Below are 18,675 nucleotides of genomic sequence, written 5' to 3' on the forward strand. Positions count from 1 at the left end.
ATGCAGCATATTTAAAATGGACTGATATCCCCTTTGCCAACAGAGTAAAACAGGATTTATTTTCTTGTTTAACAAGTAACCACGACTTGTTTGTGCTTTACTTGGGGAGCTCCCTACGCAGCCACACTCTTGTACTGGCTCACTGGGTGCTCCCCACTTTAAAGAGGTCAAACAAGCGTGTCCCTCGTCTGACCGGAGGATGTCTGGGGACGCATACGGACAAATTGAGCATTTGAAATTTGAAGTAAGCGCTCCCTTTAAATGCTTTTTCTGTCTGGTTTGTAAAGCATCTTACAGCATGCGGTCTTCATTGCAGTGTGTAGTCAAGAGTAATGATGTGTGGTAATGATTTCCTTGAGGCAACTCATCCTTGTTCATTCCCCCTCTGTTTTCTTCTCATTAAACCCTTTCAAAGCCATTCACATGCTACCATGCAAAATAAATAAAGTTGGGAGCCAACGGTTGCTCCTCTCTTTTTGGCTCAGAGGTCTCCGTCTCGAGCCATGTTAATCATCACCTATTTATTTGTATCCATGCAGACTGTTCCACTTGAGTAAACATGTCAGTTTTTTGGGGACGGGACACTAATATGTTTACATATGTGTGTGTGTGTGTGTGTGTGTGTGGCATTCATGTTTTGTTTCTCCTCAATGAACCCTCAGCAAAGTCATTTCATTTCCATTATGAGAGAACAACAATTGGCAAGATGTGGAATTATCAGAGGAGTGCATTGTAGCTCTACTTTGAATAATATATGTTAAAGCGTGCAGAAGTGGAACAAAACAGGTCCAGAATATTGTGTCACAGAGTCCCTGTTGTCATTAAAGTGCCACATTCAAGCCAAAGACCTTCAGAAGACCTTGTGTAATGGTCACTGAATCATTAGCGGGCAAACAGGGAAACATACAGTATATAATGTTCCATAAACATTGTTGTCCTAATACCCCGCACTGTCATGTGAACACACGGGTCTGAAACTGATCTCAAAATGGTGATTTATCGTCTGTGACATTCCCAAAGGTCACAGCAAGGCAGCAGAAACTCAGGCTTCAGCAACGGTGTGTGAAGTAAGTGGGCGCACACGGGGACAGAAATGCAAATCTGCGGGCAGAACTTAAGTATGTGTTGTAAATGTCAGAGCAATCTGCATTTTCTGCTGAAACCGATGCCAGCTGATTGGCCGGGTTGCAGCCGGAGAGGCTCCAACACATTTTTATTTCACTGATTTTTACACAGACGCTCGAGTTAAATAAAAGGCACCAAGCTTCAGATATGATTAAAATCAGGATGTTTTTTCTTTTTTCAGGTTATATTTTTGGCTTTTTTTTTTCTTTTCTTTTTTTTAACCTTTTTTGGGGAGGAGAACGATGGAGCGAGGTAACAGAACTAAACTGAACCAGTGTCCCTGAAGGTGATAGTTTGAATACATATCCGGTATAATGGCTTACTCATCAAATTCCTGCTTAGTTTATAGTAGGTGAAGAAGTTAACCCAGCCAATGCGACAGCGTTTAATTCCCAATTTCAAGTCTAGAAGCAACAAATAAAGGATGGATGCTTTTATCCTGACAGACAAGTTGCCATGGTAGCAGCATGTCAATCACAGGTAGCCTGCTTTTTTTTTCACAAAGGGACCAAGAGTGACAAAATGAACAGTGAGGTAGAAGATTTGAAACTAGCCGTTGAAAATCAATAAGCAAATAAAATAAATCGACTAAATCGACTTTTTTTTTTTTTCACAACCAGTGGAGTTGCCTCCTGCTGGCCACCACATATAATGCAGGTTTAATGTTCTTTGACATTATTGCATTTGTCGATTATCATCTCTTTAATACTTTTTGATATTTGGTAACTTGAGATGCAAATCAGAGAGATGCATTTAAGTTGACAGCAAGTCTCCGCATTGCCCAATCACAACATGTACTTTAAGTCTTTGGTATCTCTGTATCTGCCTTGTTTCTGACTCAACCTCAGGAGTATGATGTAAGAAAACCAGACACCCTGCAGTGCGTAATCTGCTCTCACCTGCCATTTGCCCCATTTAGTCCCTTTTCATTTCGTAGCTGTCGGTGCAGCGAGCAGCAAGACTGACAGGAATAAGAATTGCTTGAGTGAGACCCTGAGCTGCAAACCTGCCAATCACACTTGCCAGGCCAATAAACATGTACTCTGAGAGTGCAGCACAGACCCTTTAAATGCTCTTAAACATGTCTGACCTACTGATTTTTCAACAGCTGTAGAAAGTGTCAACTGGGGTTTTTATAGACGTATTAAAAATTCCCTTTGAGGTGACCGTGTGTATTTCTAAACCATCAATTATCTTTGCCATTTTATATTTTTCTCAAACCTCCTCTTCTGATTCACTGTCATGCCGGTAAACACTGTGGGGTGCGAATAGCCCGGACACAAGAGACATGATTTGTTTGTAAAGAGATGAATGAGTGGGAGCGCTGTGTGTGTGGGCATGTGTGTGCTTATCCTGAACAGCCTACGCTATGACTCGCTTAACGGGGGATTTTAAGGACAAGGAGTAGGATGATTCAAACGTTGGAAGACCACTTGTGGCCTACCCAGCTTTTTCTCATCACACCAACGCTGCTGCTGCTTCTGCTGCTGCTGCTGCTCAATCTTCCAGTCAGATGAAAAGCAGCTCAGCAGGCGCAATAGCAGCTGTATAAAAATAAGATCCAATGCCTTGTTGGCACATTTCTGATGCTTTCTTGAGTGTGGTGATGTTGGGATTTTTCCTGTGCATATTTTGTGAATATGTGAAGACATTCTGAATTTGTAATTGTTTGGATCAGCTTGCTAAGGCGGTTAAAACATCCTGGCCGTTGAAAGATATAAGTTGCTACAAGCTGCTGTGATGCAAATCACATGTCTACGTTGCAGAGATGTTCAGCTGATCCCTGGTTTGGCTTTGGGCTAGCTGGTTTTGCTTAATTGTTGCTGAATAGTTTATGATGTTTGTCATGTTGGGGCAGGGCCAGTGTGCAGCGCTGCAGGCTAGGATGTTTTTTTTTAAAGGTAAATTAAATCTGTGAAAAGAGAATCAGTAGCCAGTGAGCGCACATAGTTAAGTCTTGCTATCATAAAACAGTTTTGACTTGTTATTTCACAGTCCACAGTGTACAGCTTTGTTAAAGCTGACAAGAAATTTCTCACTTCCAATAAGAGATAAGGACATCGTGTGCAGGGAGAGATTTAGTGCTAAATATGCAGTCCAAATTAATAAGGGCATCATGGCACCTTCCTTTTGTATGAGACAGCATGTCCAGAATTTTTCACGTTGTGTTTTTCTTCAAAGTGAACCAACTAACTGGGAGGCGGGCAATATTGCTGGGTAATCCACGTCTAAAATAAGTCAGATCTTGGTTAGAGAGGGATGCTGGCTCAGTGAAGCGTGTGCAGCTGCAGAGTAAAGCTTTTTTTTTTTTTTTTCTTCCCCGGATCTCTCAGCTCCCTGCAGCTCTATACCTCATAGTCTGGGTTTCAGCAGCCTTATACAAAGAGGAAACAAAATAGGAGGCTTTCCCTCTGTACATGATGCGATTTCTCTCTTTTATTTCCGATGTGATGGACTGAATAATGCTTCAGAAAGGCAGACTATCTTGAGGGAAGCCTGCTGAGACAATCTGAACACAGTGCACCCTTTCATCATCCGGTGACAGAGCTCAGACTGCACGCGTTCGGAGAATCCCAGCACACAGCTTTCCTTTGAACTTCCCTGTTTAATCTTCGTTGCTTCTCCTCGTCTCCACCAGGTGTCGTTCTCAGGGTAAAGGTCACTCAGGATGCCGTTGTTGCAAATGATGTGGCTTTTCCACGGAAATGTGAACCCTGCATGTGCAAGACAGAGACAGGAAACAAAATATATTCAATTCAAATGTAATGCAAATTACTTTATATATCCATTAGGAACTTCAAGCATCAGTACAGTTTGCATACATGACAGCACAGTTATAAATAACATATAATCACAAACAGCATCCATAGCCCAATAAACAGTGGTGAGTAAAGCTTATATGAGACACAAATAATGCATGATGAATAAGTAATAAATGATGCTAAAGATGTTTGAAATAAAGAACCATTCACGAGTCAACTTGTAATAATGAATAAACAATACAGCGAGAAGCTCTATGGGATGTTGTGTGTGAGGGCTCATGGATCTATAAGCCTGCTAAGTGTTCATGTTTGCTAAGTGCACTGGGTCACCTTGGTTCCTGCAGATTCAAGCAGAAGATAATGAAGGCAAGGGCGAGCTGTGTGGTGGGAGATGGAGCGAGAGGTCAGTCACGGGCTATCTGTGTTTGAACCAGGGAGCCAATGAAAAGTGATGTGTTATTGATATTGATTGATATTTTATTACTTTGGAACCGTTCACACTCTGTAAAGCGGCAGCAGTGTATCGGTTTCAGTGTGTGACCTGATGTAAATAAATGCAAAAACGAGCTGCACAACGGTATTCCTTCAAGACAGTATTTTGCCACGCTAGCTAGCAGCTATTTAGAAAGCTTTGCTAAAAAAAAAAACAGCAACCAAATGAGGTAATGCCAAGTCACCATATCCCTTCCCCACTGTGCCGTGACTTGCTAGGTCAAACCAAACAGCAACCTCCAGTGTGTGAAAAATGAAGCCAGTGTGGAAGTGCAAAAAAAAGAACTGCTTCAGTTTTAGAAAAAAAAGCTTCTTTTTTTTCCCGCTCATGGCCCACCTCACCTCCGCCTGTTTGACTGCTTCTAGTCTGATCCTGAAAATCCTTCAGAATCTGGATTTCCAATATGTCACCCGCCATCGTTGAGCATCATAACTCCTCCTCGGAAAACCAATGTGTGAAGATGTCCATGTTTTATACAGTTTATAGGTCAACCACTAGCCTGTCATTAATGAGACAGCTGTTCATGCTGTGTGTTAAACCAACAGGAAACACTGATGTGATATTTCAGCCTGTAAGATAACCAAATGTTGACGTCTCAGTTTGGTTGACATGACTAAGTAGAGTTCAGGAAAAGATCGTGGATTTTGGTCATAACAGTCAGTGAACTTCACAGGACACTAACAGCGATTGATGATGCCATACAATATATTTTATTGTTCCTTGTTGGGGAAATTGGTCTTGGACTCCAAGTGCTGCACACATTCAGACCCTGTGTTGACCCTCATTTTCCCTCCACACAGGCTGCATTACTGTTCAGCTCAAAAAGGCTTCTTTAGATAACATTTTCTGTTTTTCTTCATCTGTTTGTTGCGTGTGGGTTGTTTGCTGACATTAGACATTAGCGTACCCCATTTGAAAAATAACTTTAGCAAATATTTCACTCTACTAGCGTCACAGGAGTACAAAAGAAATGCATTTTGGGATGCTCATTAAAGTGACTTTCCTTAAATTCCTTACATTTTTCCTGCACAGGTTTTTTTATTTTTTGTTTTTTTAGAAAGGAAACATCAGGCTGCATCAGCGAACAGAGAAAATTGAGGAAGGTCTTATTTGTAATTTGATGAATTGTCCAGACTTTGAAAAGTGATAATGACATTTAAACTGCTTCCCATAGCATCTCAAAGTGTCATCGCGTTAATAGTTTAAGTGATGAAATACTCAAAACGCTACAGCCCTACTCGTACTGCTGCTTGCTCACGTTCATGAACTATTCATGATCCACACATTGTACTAATGTTTACTTATGCACACACACACACACACACACACACACACACACACCGACAATAATCGGTTAATTTGTAGGCAGCGGAGGGGCATTGTTGAGACAAACATGGAGCATCTTCGTAAGTATGTTGTGGCCCAAGGCTGAATGCTGGTTGCGCAAGGCAACAGGGAACATGAAAAGCTTTTTTAGAGGGTATTTTTGGTTGAAGTTTATGAAAGATTTAGCGGTCACTCAGTTTGTATAACACTGAGGAGGAGGAACTTAAGAGTGTGAAGTGGATGCACAGAACATTGATGTGGCCGTCTTTGGGTTACTGACCTCAGGTTTTTTTTTGTCGTTGTTTACATTTTATATGAGAAGAGAACAATGCACAAATGCCTTTCAGGTTGAATTTACATCCTAGGAAAAACAAAGTCCTGAGGTTATTATTCTTTTTATTTTGTGTCCAAAACATCAGAAATATGTCAAAGTAAAAATTCTCAAAATTCCTCTCCACCTCTTATGTGCCTTCTATCCGTGCTGGAGTGATACATCAGCCTCTACATCTTTTCCCTCTTCCTCCTCCTCCTCCTCCTCCTCCTCCTCTTCCTCCTCCCCCTCCTCCTCCTCCTGTCCATTCTCATCAGCCACAGGCGTTTCACTGCACAATGCAATATTGTCGAGCAGTAAGCACACAGTAGCAGTGCATGCAGGGAAGTAGAGGCAGCAAAGAGCCCCATATAACTCAGAGGTGAAAACACTGACTTCTGGTTTAGTGATGCACAATGAGGGAATTATTTGAAGAATCTTCTTTTCCTCTCACCACAGACACACTTAGAAATTCATATTAATAAAGCTCAATGTGCAAAAAAAAAAAGAGATTGGAGGATCAGAGGAGAAAATGAGACACAAGAGGGGAAGGAGGACTCCCATAGCAACAGTAACAAACGGAAGACAAACGAGTGGTAGCATCCGTCTGGCTGCTTTGATTGTCGTGTGTGTTGGGCTGGAGCGCGGGGCAGGTTTACTTCAGGTGACTGTTTGGATGTTAGGAAGGTTTAGATTGATTTTCCTTTCATCCTTAAAAATGTGTAGAAACCACACAAAGCAAAAGTGTTGTTTGGAAGAGTTTGAAGTCTGCAGGTCAGTCAGGCAGCATGCAGTCTTTTCATGGCTTTCGGTTTAAGGTGAATATATCTGTACACCTGAAAGAGAAGTCAGTCCGACAGAAAAGTTAGTTTTGTCCTTTGGAGGAGTTACATGTGCAAAAAAAGTATATATTTTTAAGTTGATGCAGTGCAGGAAGACAGACATTGTTTAAGATCCTAAACCAGACACGGCCTGAACATCAAGCACAATATTTATGGAGTTTAATGTCTGGTTAAAAAAAAGGAGGTTCAAATATTTTAAATACCGTTTGTATGATATTGGCATTATAATTAATAATAATAAGGAGAAGAATACTATTCATGATAAAATAAAGAACACTTTCAGAATCCGGTTACAAAGTGCTTCACATTGACAGAAAAATTAAACAGGTCATCAGAACATGAACAAAGTCATGAAAAAAAAGTTTTAAAAAGGCATCAAAATGTTTTTAGATCAGGAACGGTGTGTGATAAAAGTATACGTTAAAAAAAAGGTTTAAAATGTAGAAAAAGAGGTGGATGTCATGAAAGGTTTTTTTTGGGTCAGTGTTGAAGTGGTCCAGGGTTTCCTTGTCCTTGTCACAGCGGTCGGGGGGAAATGCTCACGGTCAATTGTGTAATGCAGCATAAATTATCCTACTGACCAAATGTTTCTGACAGCATCTCTCAGTGCACGTTGTGTGAACAGAAAGTGTGTGACATCTGGACGTTCATATTTTGAAAGCTTTTTTTTTTTTTTGTACTTTGTCAGCACAATGACAACTTTTAGACAAATAACTCGTCTTTGTCACTTGGTCAGAACTCACAGCCTCTCCATAAAGTCATTTCAGAGTTTGTTTATGTTTAAATAATTCAATTGTATTCAATTTTAAAAATGTTATTGGCATGAATGTGTAAATATATTGCCAAAGCATATAATTACAAATAATACAACAATGATAATGACAAGTAGTAATTAATAATTCAATAGTAACAATAACAATTATCAAAAAATATATTTTAACAAAAGTAATAATCATATATATATATAAATAATCTTGTAGCCTACAAAATACATAAACAAATTAAAGAAAAAAAGTATAATGTATTGTTTTATAGTGTGTTGAATTACATTAAAATGTTTAAAGGAATAGTGGTTGGCATGGTAACATCAGCCAGCTAACAAGCTGGGTCTCCCGAGAACACCTTAATGACTAAATAACTAATAGCACATTCAATCTCATTTGTTTAATTTGTACAACAATACAAACCTGCAGCAATCAAAATGTTGCCAGGCAACCAGCAGGTAGGCTACTCAATGCAATTAGGCCTTCTCCACAAGACGCAGACATTGTCCAACAGATCATGCTTTTAGCTACACAACCCGACCACTCCTATGAAAGTACGAGTACACAAATAAGATATTAAATCTCGAATTGTAAGTTTGAGAGGGTGATGTTTGGCAGATGTTGTTTGGTAAGAGCCTGGCTGTTTTCCATTATTTATGTTATGCTAAGCTAGCCTCTTTTATCTGAAGCTACACCTACATAACAGTCTAAAGTGAGGTCTTAAGGTTTTTGGTTTCCTGTTATTACATTAAATTATTATTTTTACACAGCTTCACTCTTATTATATTTACTTCGATCTGCTGCTTGTTGCTGCTGTATGAAGACAATATCACTCCACATGCTGCCTCGTGCCGCCGACTGAAACACAGCAGTGCTCATATTCAATATAACAACACTCCTTCACATGTAACATTATATGTTATGTATACATATTTACAGTTTCATTTGGGCAAATGTTATTGGTTTTTTTCCACCCAAAAAATGATGACATTCTTTTAGTTATAGGCTATATCATGGTTAATAATGTTACAAAGGGAATGACTTCAATGAGAGTTATTACATGAACAGTTCTGCGATCAACAAGACACTTAAAAAAAAAAAAAATCAGCTATTGTTATTCAGTGTGAAAGAAGGTTTTTAAAACTCCACTTTCATTTCCTTTCTATGCAGATTGTAAACTGAATTATTGTTCATTATACCTCAGTTAGTTCAGACCGAATGATCTGATTGGACAAGAGACATTCAATGGGTGCTGATATACAAAACAACATCACTGACACGTTTCACAATACGTGTCAGTCAGAGAGCAGAAAGTTATCTCTTCATTAATCTGATACCTCTGAATCACACAACACACTCTTATTTCAATGGTTACATGATGAATTAAAAACATATGCTACAGATAAATGTGCCTAAAACAAAGTAGCTGGTCCGTGGTAACCATGGACACAAACATCAGAATGTTTGGGTTGCTTGGCAACCATCTAGTTTCAGCTAAGTTGTGGAACTAGTTTTTTGGCGGTGATTATTGTTAGTATTATTTATTACTATCCATTATAACTGTTGTTGATTATTACTTTGACTATTTGCCGCTTGTAACCGTTTTTAAAATGTCAAACTTAAGGTCGAGATGTTCGCTGAATATCAGCACTGCTGTGATGATCTGCAGCACTCGGGCTGCTGCCTCGTGCCTATATCACAGCTGTGCTCATATTTAGTACATCACTCCCTCTTGTGTGATTTGCTTAAATATATATTAATAATATAAATGGAAAGATGCTTTGATGAACCATAATCACAGTTACAGATAAATCCGTCTTTAAAGACTGAAAAAAACCGAGTTGTGTGTTAGATAACAGTGTTTAAAGATAGGCTACATGCTGTTAGCCACTCACTGTTGGTGAATATTTATCTTCTGAAAGCTGCTTCTGCTTTGCAAACCCTGAAATGTCAATAAAACGACGCCTATTCTAATGTCAGACAACCTCTGCTCTGCTCGCTCATTATCTGTTCAAACACATGTGGAGGTCTGTCTTTGAGCAGAAACTGACGACCGTGTGCTACCAGATCAGAGATTTAAACCAGTTTACAGTTCCTTCAGAGGAATCAGCTGTTTACTTCACGGAGCTTCTGTTTTAATATTATCAGCTGATGCAGATATTCTCCAGCCTCTCCAGCACGCTGATATCTATTTCATGTCAACATCCTTTTTCCTTCTGTGACGGGAGATTACATGTAAATATACAAACATGCACACTGGATTTCCAGGCATAATAATGTATTCTCATGTATCAAGGTTTGCAGCTGAATAAGATGATTGGTTAACCAGACAAAGAACATAATTGAAGTTCAAATTTGCACCCCTCGATTTGCAAGTCTCATTTCTCTTTTGTTTAGAAGCATTATGTCTGAGTAGCAGCCTATGTAACGTCTGGACAATGTGCAGCGTGGAGCTTTTTACGTCATCAGCCATACAACTGGGTAGTATGTCTGCCATTGGATGCAGATGCTATCTCCATTAAAGATGCGGTATGGATCTGGAGGATCAGGCGCAAATGAAGCGGCGGTGAAGTTTTCACCCTGCGATCATCACGTATGACGAGGCTGACGTCCGTCTTTGTGCATATTCAGGAGGCTGAGGGAGAGATGCATGGCTGACAGTGTTGCTAGGAGACCACACACAGCGACTAGTGTGAGAGGCTTGATTTCACCTCCCTCCCTCCCTCCCCCATTCTTGTAGTCTGGCTGCCTCTTTTCACTGTTTTTCAACACACAAGCCTCCATTTGCCTGTTCCCTCCTCTCTCATATCCCCCTGCCTCGATATTCCCTTTGATCGCTTGTATGTTTTCTGCCTTATCATATTTATCTTCAGCCCCGTTGAACCCTCAGTGACTCTCTATTTACTGGGTTCCTCGTTCTTTTTTACTGCGCCCCCTCCCATCTCTTTCCTCCCGCTGCTCGCTCCCTCCTCCTCCTCCTCCTCCTCCTCCTCTCCTCCTCCTCCTCCTTTCCTCAAGCTGCTCATTCTTCTCCTCAACGTATCGCTCCATCTTCTTATGCTGCTTCTTCCTCTCTCCTTCGCTTCTGTTTGCTTCTCTGGCTGAACTGCAGCACTGTGTGTCCTGCATTCAGTGCAGATATAACGTGAATTATATGGTGCAGCTTCGAGGTCGAAGTTATGATGCTGAACTGCAGCTGGGAGAAAACTGCACAAACCTAAATATTAAAAGAGCATTTTGCGTATTTAGAATAAGAGAACAGATGTGATTGATAATATGAGACGTAAACATCTTTTACCCACACAAAGTCCTGCAGATTTCCTTCCCCCCTTATAAGTTACAAAGTTGATTTGTAATTCAGGCTTTGAGGGATACACATGTGAATATCCTGTTATATGTTGGAGCACATGAGTCTGAGGACTGGATATACAGAAGAAAGGAGATAGTGTGTAGAATGAACAAGATGTTCTAACTGCTCTTTTTAATCGATTTTCTGTCATTCAAGCAGCTTTTTAAAGGCTGCTACAGTACAACGTGTATCTATGTAGTGGTGTAGTGTCTTTTTCTGTAACCAAAATATTTTGTATCTATTCACAGTTTTTGTGGATCTCTGCAAAACACAGACACCCCAAAGTAGTCAAATGCGCATTGTGAGCAGGTTTCATATATAAATGTTGCGTCTGTGTCAAGGCCGGCCCTGACCTGCAAAGTGTTGCTCCTCTGCAGCGTTCCCGCCTCACTCGCAGTGAGGAGTGGCAACACCACAGGACCTCTTGATGTGGTGGAGGCTGAGTGGCAGAGGGCCGCAGCACACCGCGTTCCCGAAGTGTTCGAGAAGGAGCAGGGAATGAAGACTTAAGGCATCTTGAATATACAGTCAAAGCAAATTGTTCTGATGCATAATCTTCCACTTTTTCGCCCCAGAGACGATCCTACATGTTTTGCATTTTGCTGATGATCATCTCAATTCCTTGTCATCAGTATTCCCACTTAAATCAGCTGCTGAGCCTTTGAAATCACTGCATTGCACACCGTGTGTGTGCTTTGCATGTATGGATTTAAGTATGTGTGTGATGTGTTTGCGTATGTGCATGAGTGAGTAGCGATCTGCAGGGTTGCATGCAGATCCAGCGACATGAATCATGGCTCCATCTGCCTCCTGGTTCTAATGAGAGGAATTCAAGCGACTCCTGACCCTGCAGATGCTCCTGAAACAACTCGCTTAAATGCTCTGAATTTATTAGAAATTTAAAGAGACACCAGGGATTAATCCATCAAGCTATTCCGTTTACTGCATTAAGAAATGTTAGCCTACTTCGACTGGACAAAACCTGCCTGTAGATGGACGACAAAGATCTCGTTGTTAGCTTCTAGCTCAGCTAATTGCACACCAACCCACAGCATGTAATGAAGCAATTGCAAGGCGGCCGGCTCAGCTGTCAGATCCTCGAAACCCAAATCAAAGCTTCATTTAACAGAAGGCCAAACCTACAGTCGCAGCTCCATAACCTAATTATCATTGAGTCAGCAAGCACGTCTGCAGCAGCGGTCGAGGTTGTGGTCAGGGCTGTGGGATACAAGAATAGCACGTTACACGCTGACACGCTGAATGACACACTGGGCCAGGACAGAAGAATCACACGCCGCTACACATGCTCAACATGCCGCCTGGCCCAGGTGACACACATACCCTGATGCTCCCACTGTGGATTTTTGTTTTTATGGTGAGATAGCTGAGAGGTTTTTGCTGTGCGGTTGGGGGCGAATGTGGTTTAAATGGTCCTGAATGTATAAAGACTTTAAAGAGCTGTAACACTGCGGGATATTGTTCATGTCATGTATTTTTTATGGTGCGTGCTCAAGGAGTATACAAGCATATTTCAGAGCTCATTACACTGGATTCACATGCAGCTTCATGAGATTTTTGAATGTTCCAAGAAGACAACATCATTTGATGTGTAATCTTTTCAGTGTTGGGTTTTATTTCTTGTTAAACAGGAGACCAAAGGGATTTGGGCCATTAGTATTAGTATTAGTTTAATTTTGCCTGATATTAACAATATAGCCAAAGATAGAAGTTTAAATAAACTACATGGAGGGATTAAATAAAAAAGGAAATCCGCCAAAGAGAAAAGCTTTCTCCTATTATACCTATAAAACATGAATTTATAGGCAGCCCTTTTACTGAGCTTAAGTTATGCAATAAACTATGAATCATAATCAGAGCCTGTTACTGTATAGATGTTTAAAATAATAATTTAAGTGCCTGCTCACATTTTGTTTTTTTCCATTACTGCTTCATAGTTCTTCATTTCTGCTCCTGAAATCAGCAACGAGATTTGATGTATGACATTTGTTTTTGTAGTCCCCGCTCTTGAAATGTCACTGGAACATGTCTTACAAACTGAGCGACAGTCTAACACACCCACACTGTCACCATATACTTTCACATTTGACCATGAAAACAAATAACATGTGTGTGTGTGTACGTCGCCCCTTTCCCCCCTTTTTGTTTTACGCCAGAGTTTCTGCAGCAGGTGACTTCCTCTGCCCTAAACGTTGAATCAGCATTTATGTATCCTAGCTCTCCAGCATTTAACAGATACACGTTGGTTGCTGACATCAACGCATGTCATATTATTTAGCAATAGGCCAATTTCTGTCAACAGAGCGAGTAATCGACTCGCTCAAACAATGCATTCTTGCATCCCTACAAACCACATAAATAAAAAATAAAAAGCTTAATAACTTAATTTAACACATACAAGTTAAAGATTCACACATCCAAATGAAAAACAAGCAAAAGTTCCACGAGCCGTAAACAAGAAGTTCAAACTTTTTGTAAACAATAATTGCCATACCTCTTTTATATTGTATATTCTGCATCTCCATCTATCCCCCCTCGGCCTTAACACACTTTCAGCAGACGGCTGTTCAACATGAGTTCGGTTCTGTTCGAGGTTTCTGCCGCTGTAACTTTGTGCTCGTGAAGGATTATTTTGGGTCCTTGTAAATAGTATAACAAAAAGTTCGGCCTAGGCCAGCTCATAACATTTGTTTTGAATTGGCTCTCTACAAATAAAGATTGAGACCTTATTTTTAAATGTTTTTTTTTTAAAAGCACAAAGTGAAGAGCACAATCTTAATTCCTTGTAGCATCTTTTGTTAACCCCTGTACAGATACACATCTCTTATGTTTGCCCACAACACAAATATAGGAAGCTTAAGCTTAAAGCATCTAATAGGAAGTGACAAATTCAGTTTTGGTTAAACAAACTAATTTTGCCAAAAGCCCTGATGTTGATGTCCCAGTGTCCACCAATGAGAAACCTCCAAACTGTTACTATCTATGATGGAAAAAAAAACTGCAAACGTGCATCAGCTGACAGCTGCGCTTTTCTTGGCCAATTGCGTTGCACATACACATTCTGCAACATGAAAACACAGTTGGGCTCTCCGATATCTGCCCCACAACAAGCCTGACTCCTCATGGGTTGAGCGTGAGTTGGAAGCTGTGCATGCGCTACATATGACAAACCACATTACTGTCTGGCTAGCAGACAGGCTTAGCTAGGCCATCCCAGGGCCCGCAGCCAGAGACGCTGCACAGCTGAGTTACCATGCTTACTCAAATATTCATAACGGGATAATGAAAATATAAATAGTTTTCATGTGATATGCTAGAGGTGGGGGTAAACAAAACTGCATCCTGCATCATCATGCATCACTGTGTCTCTGCTCTGAAAGCTGCCAGTCGGAGTAATGGACCGGGGTTGTGCACGATGACACACTGAGCATGATGAGCACAGACTCCCCTGAAGTTCTGACAGTAATTTGGGTTTGTTTATTTGGGTTTCATAGAGCGTCACCACATCTCAAAGCAATCACTGTCAGTCATGTCGGTTGAAAGTAGGCTGGGAAGCTGTTCAACATGTTTTTTAATGATTAATGAACTCAAACATCGTCCCCCCCCCCCCCTTGTCTCCTCTTGTTTAGGTGCGTTTGAGGAGGCTGCCTGTGACATACGTCCCTTCTTCTATACCATGAGCTCTGGCTCTGCCCAGGATGTGGCAGTCGAGCATTTCCTGCGTGACATAGAGCGGCGAAGCAAGCGGCTGCACTGCGCTGTGATAGGCTGCGAGGAGGAGCGACCCCGCAGCGACATGAACCTGCTGTATCGTAAGAGCCGTTTGGACTGGAGGCAGAGGGACCAGGAGGGAAGTAAAAAGAGGTGAGAGGATGAGAGCTCAGGAGCTCTGCATGTATGAGATTACAGTGGGGTTCACTTTAGCAGGGATGTAAAATCTTAGCCTGTCAGAGTTTACATTTTAAATCTGTCTTCCAGCCAAAGTCCAGGAAGGTAGAAAGTACGGCCGGACCGATATGGGATTTTTTTGGGTACGATACCGATATCGATGTTAGGGAAAGAAAAATCAGATGCCGATAAATCGTCCGATGTCTTCCTTAGATCTATCTTCCATCTGTAGAGAGATAGATAAATGCATCTTGTGGATCCATTAAATGCAGTTATCAAACACTTGTAGAAGATATATAAAGATGGTTACTTAACTGGAATGTAACTGTTCATGTACGCGCATCACCGCTGGACCCTCTGGAGAATGAAAATGCTTGCCATACAGCACACTTTGTTGGTGAAAGAGAACTGCTAGTGTAAAACAATTAAACACGTTTTGACTGGTGAATAAATCTAGTAATATCGGCGATAAAGTAGCCGATACCTGGATCTGATAATATCGGCTGATGTTATTGGCTGGCTGATTAATCAGTCGCGCTCTAGTAGACATGTTCGCTCAGAGAGTGCTGGACAAATAGCAAGGCTTTAATAATAAAGTGAATGTGTTCTGTGGAGGAGATAAAGTACGATGATATCAGCCAACATGTCAAAGGGCAAAACAGAGCCACAAGAAAAAGGGAAATTAGATAGAGCTGCTGAGGCCTCATTTATCTTAATTCACACTAAATATGTGAATATTTAGTGTTTTCATTTCAAACTTTAATTAGAGTCTAACCTTTAAACTTTAGTGAGACGACTTGTTTTAATTCACTGCGGTGTGTGAGAGAATGTGGGTCATTGGCTCACATGAAGTGATAAGGATATAAAATAGAGGGCTGTTTGCCGGATTGATAAAAACAAAGCAGGATATAAGTGCCAGAAGAGCATAATCCACTTAGTTAAACACTCCTGTGAGGAGTTTTATTAAATATGAATGGACTGAATTTAACACTGCTGCCTCTGTATGAACAGAATCACCAGGATTGATTATTGAATCTGCTGCTGCGTGGAAAGTTGAAGACCAAGTATTAGAGCAAGAACTGCTCACTTCAGAAACATCATTTTGTTAATAGTTTCCACAAGAAATGTTCACAAAGTGAGTGATGCAGGAAGCAGGATGAGATTTTTTTTTTTTTTGTCATTAAACACTACGTATGCATCTACAGGACAAAATGAGCAAAGACATAAGAGATACTGCTAGTTAGCTGCTTGTCATATTTCGGACATGATGAAGTTGTTTCATGTATTGCGCAAAAAAATCAAAGATAGGGGAAAGAGTTTAAAACAATCATTTTAAATGTATAAAGCAGAACTTCCTTTATTCAAATCATGACCTCTTCACCTTTACCTTGTGACCCTTTGGAGACCGCTGGACTAAAATACCCCACAGAACTACCCACTGTGTACACGCTTTAACAGTAAAATGCCACATAAGCATTAATGCATCCGGTTATGTAATAATATCACACTCACAAATACCTTATTCATATAGTTTAAGCACACTTTGATGATGATGCCGTTCTACTTACAGTTGCTAAAAGAGATATTCTGAGCATAACAGAGATAGTAATTTTTGTAAAACTGAACATATTTGGATACTTGTAATCCTCGCCTGTATTGTTTCAGAAGGACTGAAGAGTTGTTAGTGAATGTGTTGCAGTTTGTTGTTTCTCTTCTATTAGGGGACAGTTTTCTGGTGTTTCTGGTCCTCTTTCTCTCTTTCGAGCAGAATGAAAAAACAACAAAAAAAATCAGTCACAACAGAGACTACGTGCTGGTCTTGTCAATAATATGAATAATAAAAACAATAGTATATTCTAAGGTGATTTAAGGGTCATTTTCTCTCTCTTATTTATTCAGTCATGATTTGCACATACATGCTAAAAGACAATCAAGCATCAAATCAAACTAATAAAAGACGATAGGGCTAACTCGAGCACTCTAGGTGTCGGCAACATAACATCGTCACACTGTGTCGTCTCTGAAAGTGTGTGTGTGCCCCTGAATGAGTGATCTTGTGTGTCTGAGGGTGTGATCCGGGGACAGAGAAGAGACGTACTGTTCAGAAGTGAGTCACCTTTAACTCCCCAAACTCCAGGCTGCACACAAAGACATCCGTGCCGCAGACTAGAGGGGGAAAATAAAATACAAAAAAAAAATTCGGTCTGTTTAGAAGCGTCATCCAGTGCTTTGTGACTCACAGCGGTAATTGGAGAGCCGCCTGTGTTGGCAGCAGAGATCAACGCCACGGCAGCAGCAGCAGCAGCGAGCCAGTGGAGTTGTAGGGCACCGTGTGGGACAGAGGGACACGATGAGCGATGAAAACAGGGCCGGGCTGAGCCAGAGCAGCAGAGGTGAGAAGCAGGACATGACCAGCGATGATTGTGAACAGGAGAGGGTCAGGGAGGAAACCACACAGGGAGGAAAGGATGGAAACCAAACGGACCAGGCACGACTTCAGAGAGGAGGGAGAGAGTGAGGGAGGCAGGAGGAGAATAAGGAGGATGACGGGCAGGGGTAGGCCTCAGGAGAGAAGTCACATTTATAAAGAAGAGACGACTGTGGAGATATAGAATTGTAAATAGGTGAGTTTCAGGATGAGTTTTAAAAATAGAGACGTTTTGTTAGACAGACAAAAAGACTATTCCCAGTTGTGACCACCGGGGGAAGAAAACTTTTCAGCCAGCTGAGGTTTTATCATTTTCTTGGAGAGTGAATGGGTCTGAGTGTCCAGTGTGCAGATAAACAGCGGACTCATAAAGCCCAGCAGATCCCCCTTTGGAAAGCAATTCAGTAGACAACATTCAATAAGGCCATTTAAATTCTAATCATACAATTATGTATATAAGAAAAGTATCCATTATATAAATCAAATTATGGATAAATAGATGTTTATTCAGAAGAGTTGTTTTAATTAAGTTGAGTCTTGTATAGTCTAATTAACGGATAATGAAAGTTGGACATGATTTTATTAATAGAGTTTATTAAATGACGAGGGGAATCTTTTTTTCACTTTGTGTTTGTTTCACCTCTTGTGTCATTCACATCACACACAGGGATGTTGTTATGGCAACTCGTTAGCTATGTGCAGGGGCGTTTCCAGAGGGTTGGCCAGAGGTCGTGTCCCCCCCCCCCCCCCCCCCCCCCCCCCCAGAAATATGATTGGCCACCCCATTGGCCATTTGCCCTGTCAGAGGCGGGACTTGTATTTAAAACCAACTTTTATTTTATTTTTTTTGTAAAGGCTGCTTGTAGTGTTCTTAACATATCAATGTAGCAATGTAAATCATTTTCACATCTATTTCATAAAACAGGTTCATAGGAAAGTAATGCACTCTGGCTAACTTGCATTTAACTAACTGGAAATGTGTCAGGACCAAAACATTTCCATTTCATGTTTTTTTTGCAGGAGTTTGCATGCAATTTTTTAAGTACTTTAAATTGTGACTTTGAGCATACATTTCCTTTTTGTTTCATTCAAATTTTAAGATAATGCCCTTGTCTTGTATTACAAACTTTAGGCCACCCCATGCATAAGTCAGTTCCCCAGTTGGGTCGCCCTGGTCAAAGAAGTCTGGACATGCCAGACGTAAGGGTGAATGTATAGGGTTTCAAACAATCCTACAATTATACTGTGTCAGAGGAATCAATGAGCAAAGCTTTCATTTTTTGTTTGTAGTCAAACCCCCTCGCTCATATTCACTTTCTATGCCATTTTCTTTCTGGTTCTTCTGGATGAGTTAGAAACCATGCTGGAGA

At 40.7% G+C, this 18,675-nt stretch overlaps 1 protein-coding gene across 1 annotated transcript in view; it reads left to right on the top strand.

The window, feature by feature from the left end:
• The window catches only part of LOC132988868 (neuronal tyrosine-phosphorylated phosphoinositide-3-kinase adapter 1), a 33,921-nt gene that overhangs the window by 5,492 nt on the left and 9,754 nt on the right, over window positions 1–18,675 (top strand). The window contains exon 2 of the mRNA XM_061056493.1: window positions 14,619–14,853. Within this exon, the coding sequence (XP_060912476.1) occupies window positions 14,666–14,853 (188 nt within the window). The 5' untranslated portion in view covers window positions 14,619–14,665. The remainder of the gene's footprint in view (window positions 1–14,618; window positions 14,854–18,675) is intronic.

This window comes from Labrus mixtus, chromosome 14 (assembly GCF_963584025.1).
Source record: "Labrus mixtus chromosome 14, fLabMix1.1, whole genome shotgun sequence".
Taxonomy (NCBI): domain Eukaryota; kingdom Metazoa; phylum Chordata; class Actinopteri; order Labriformes; family Labridae; genus Labrus; species Labrus mixtus.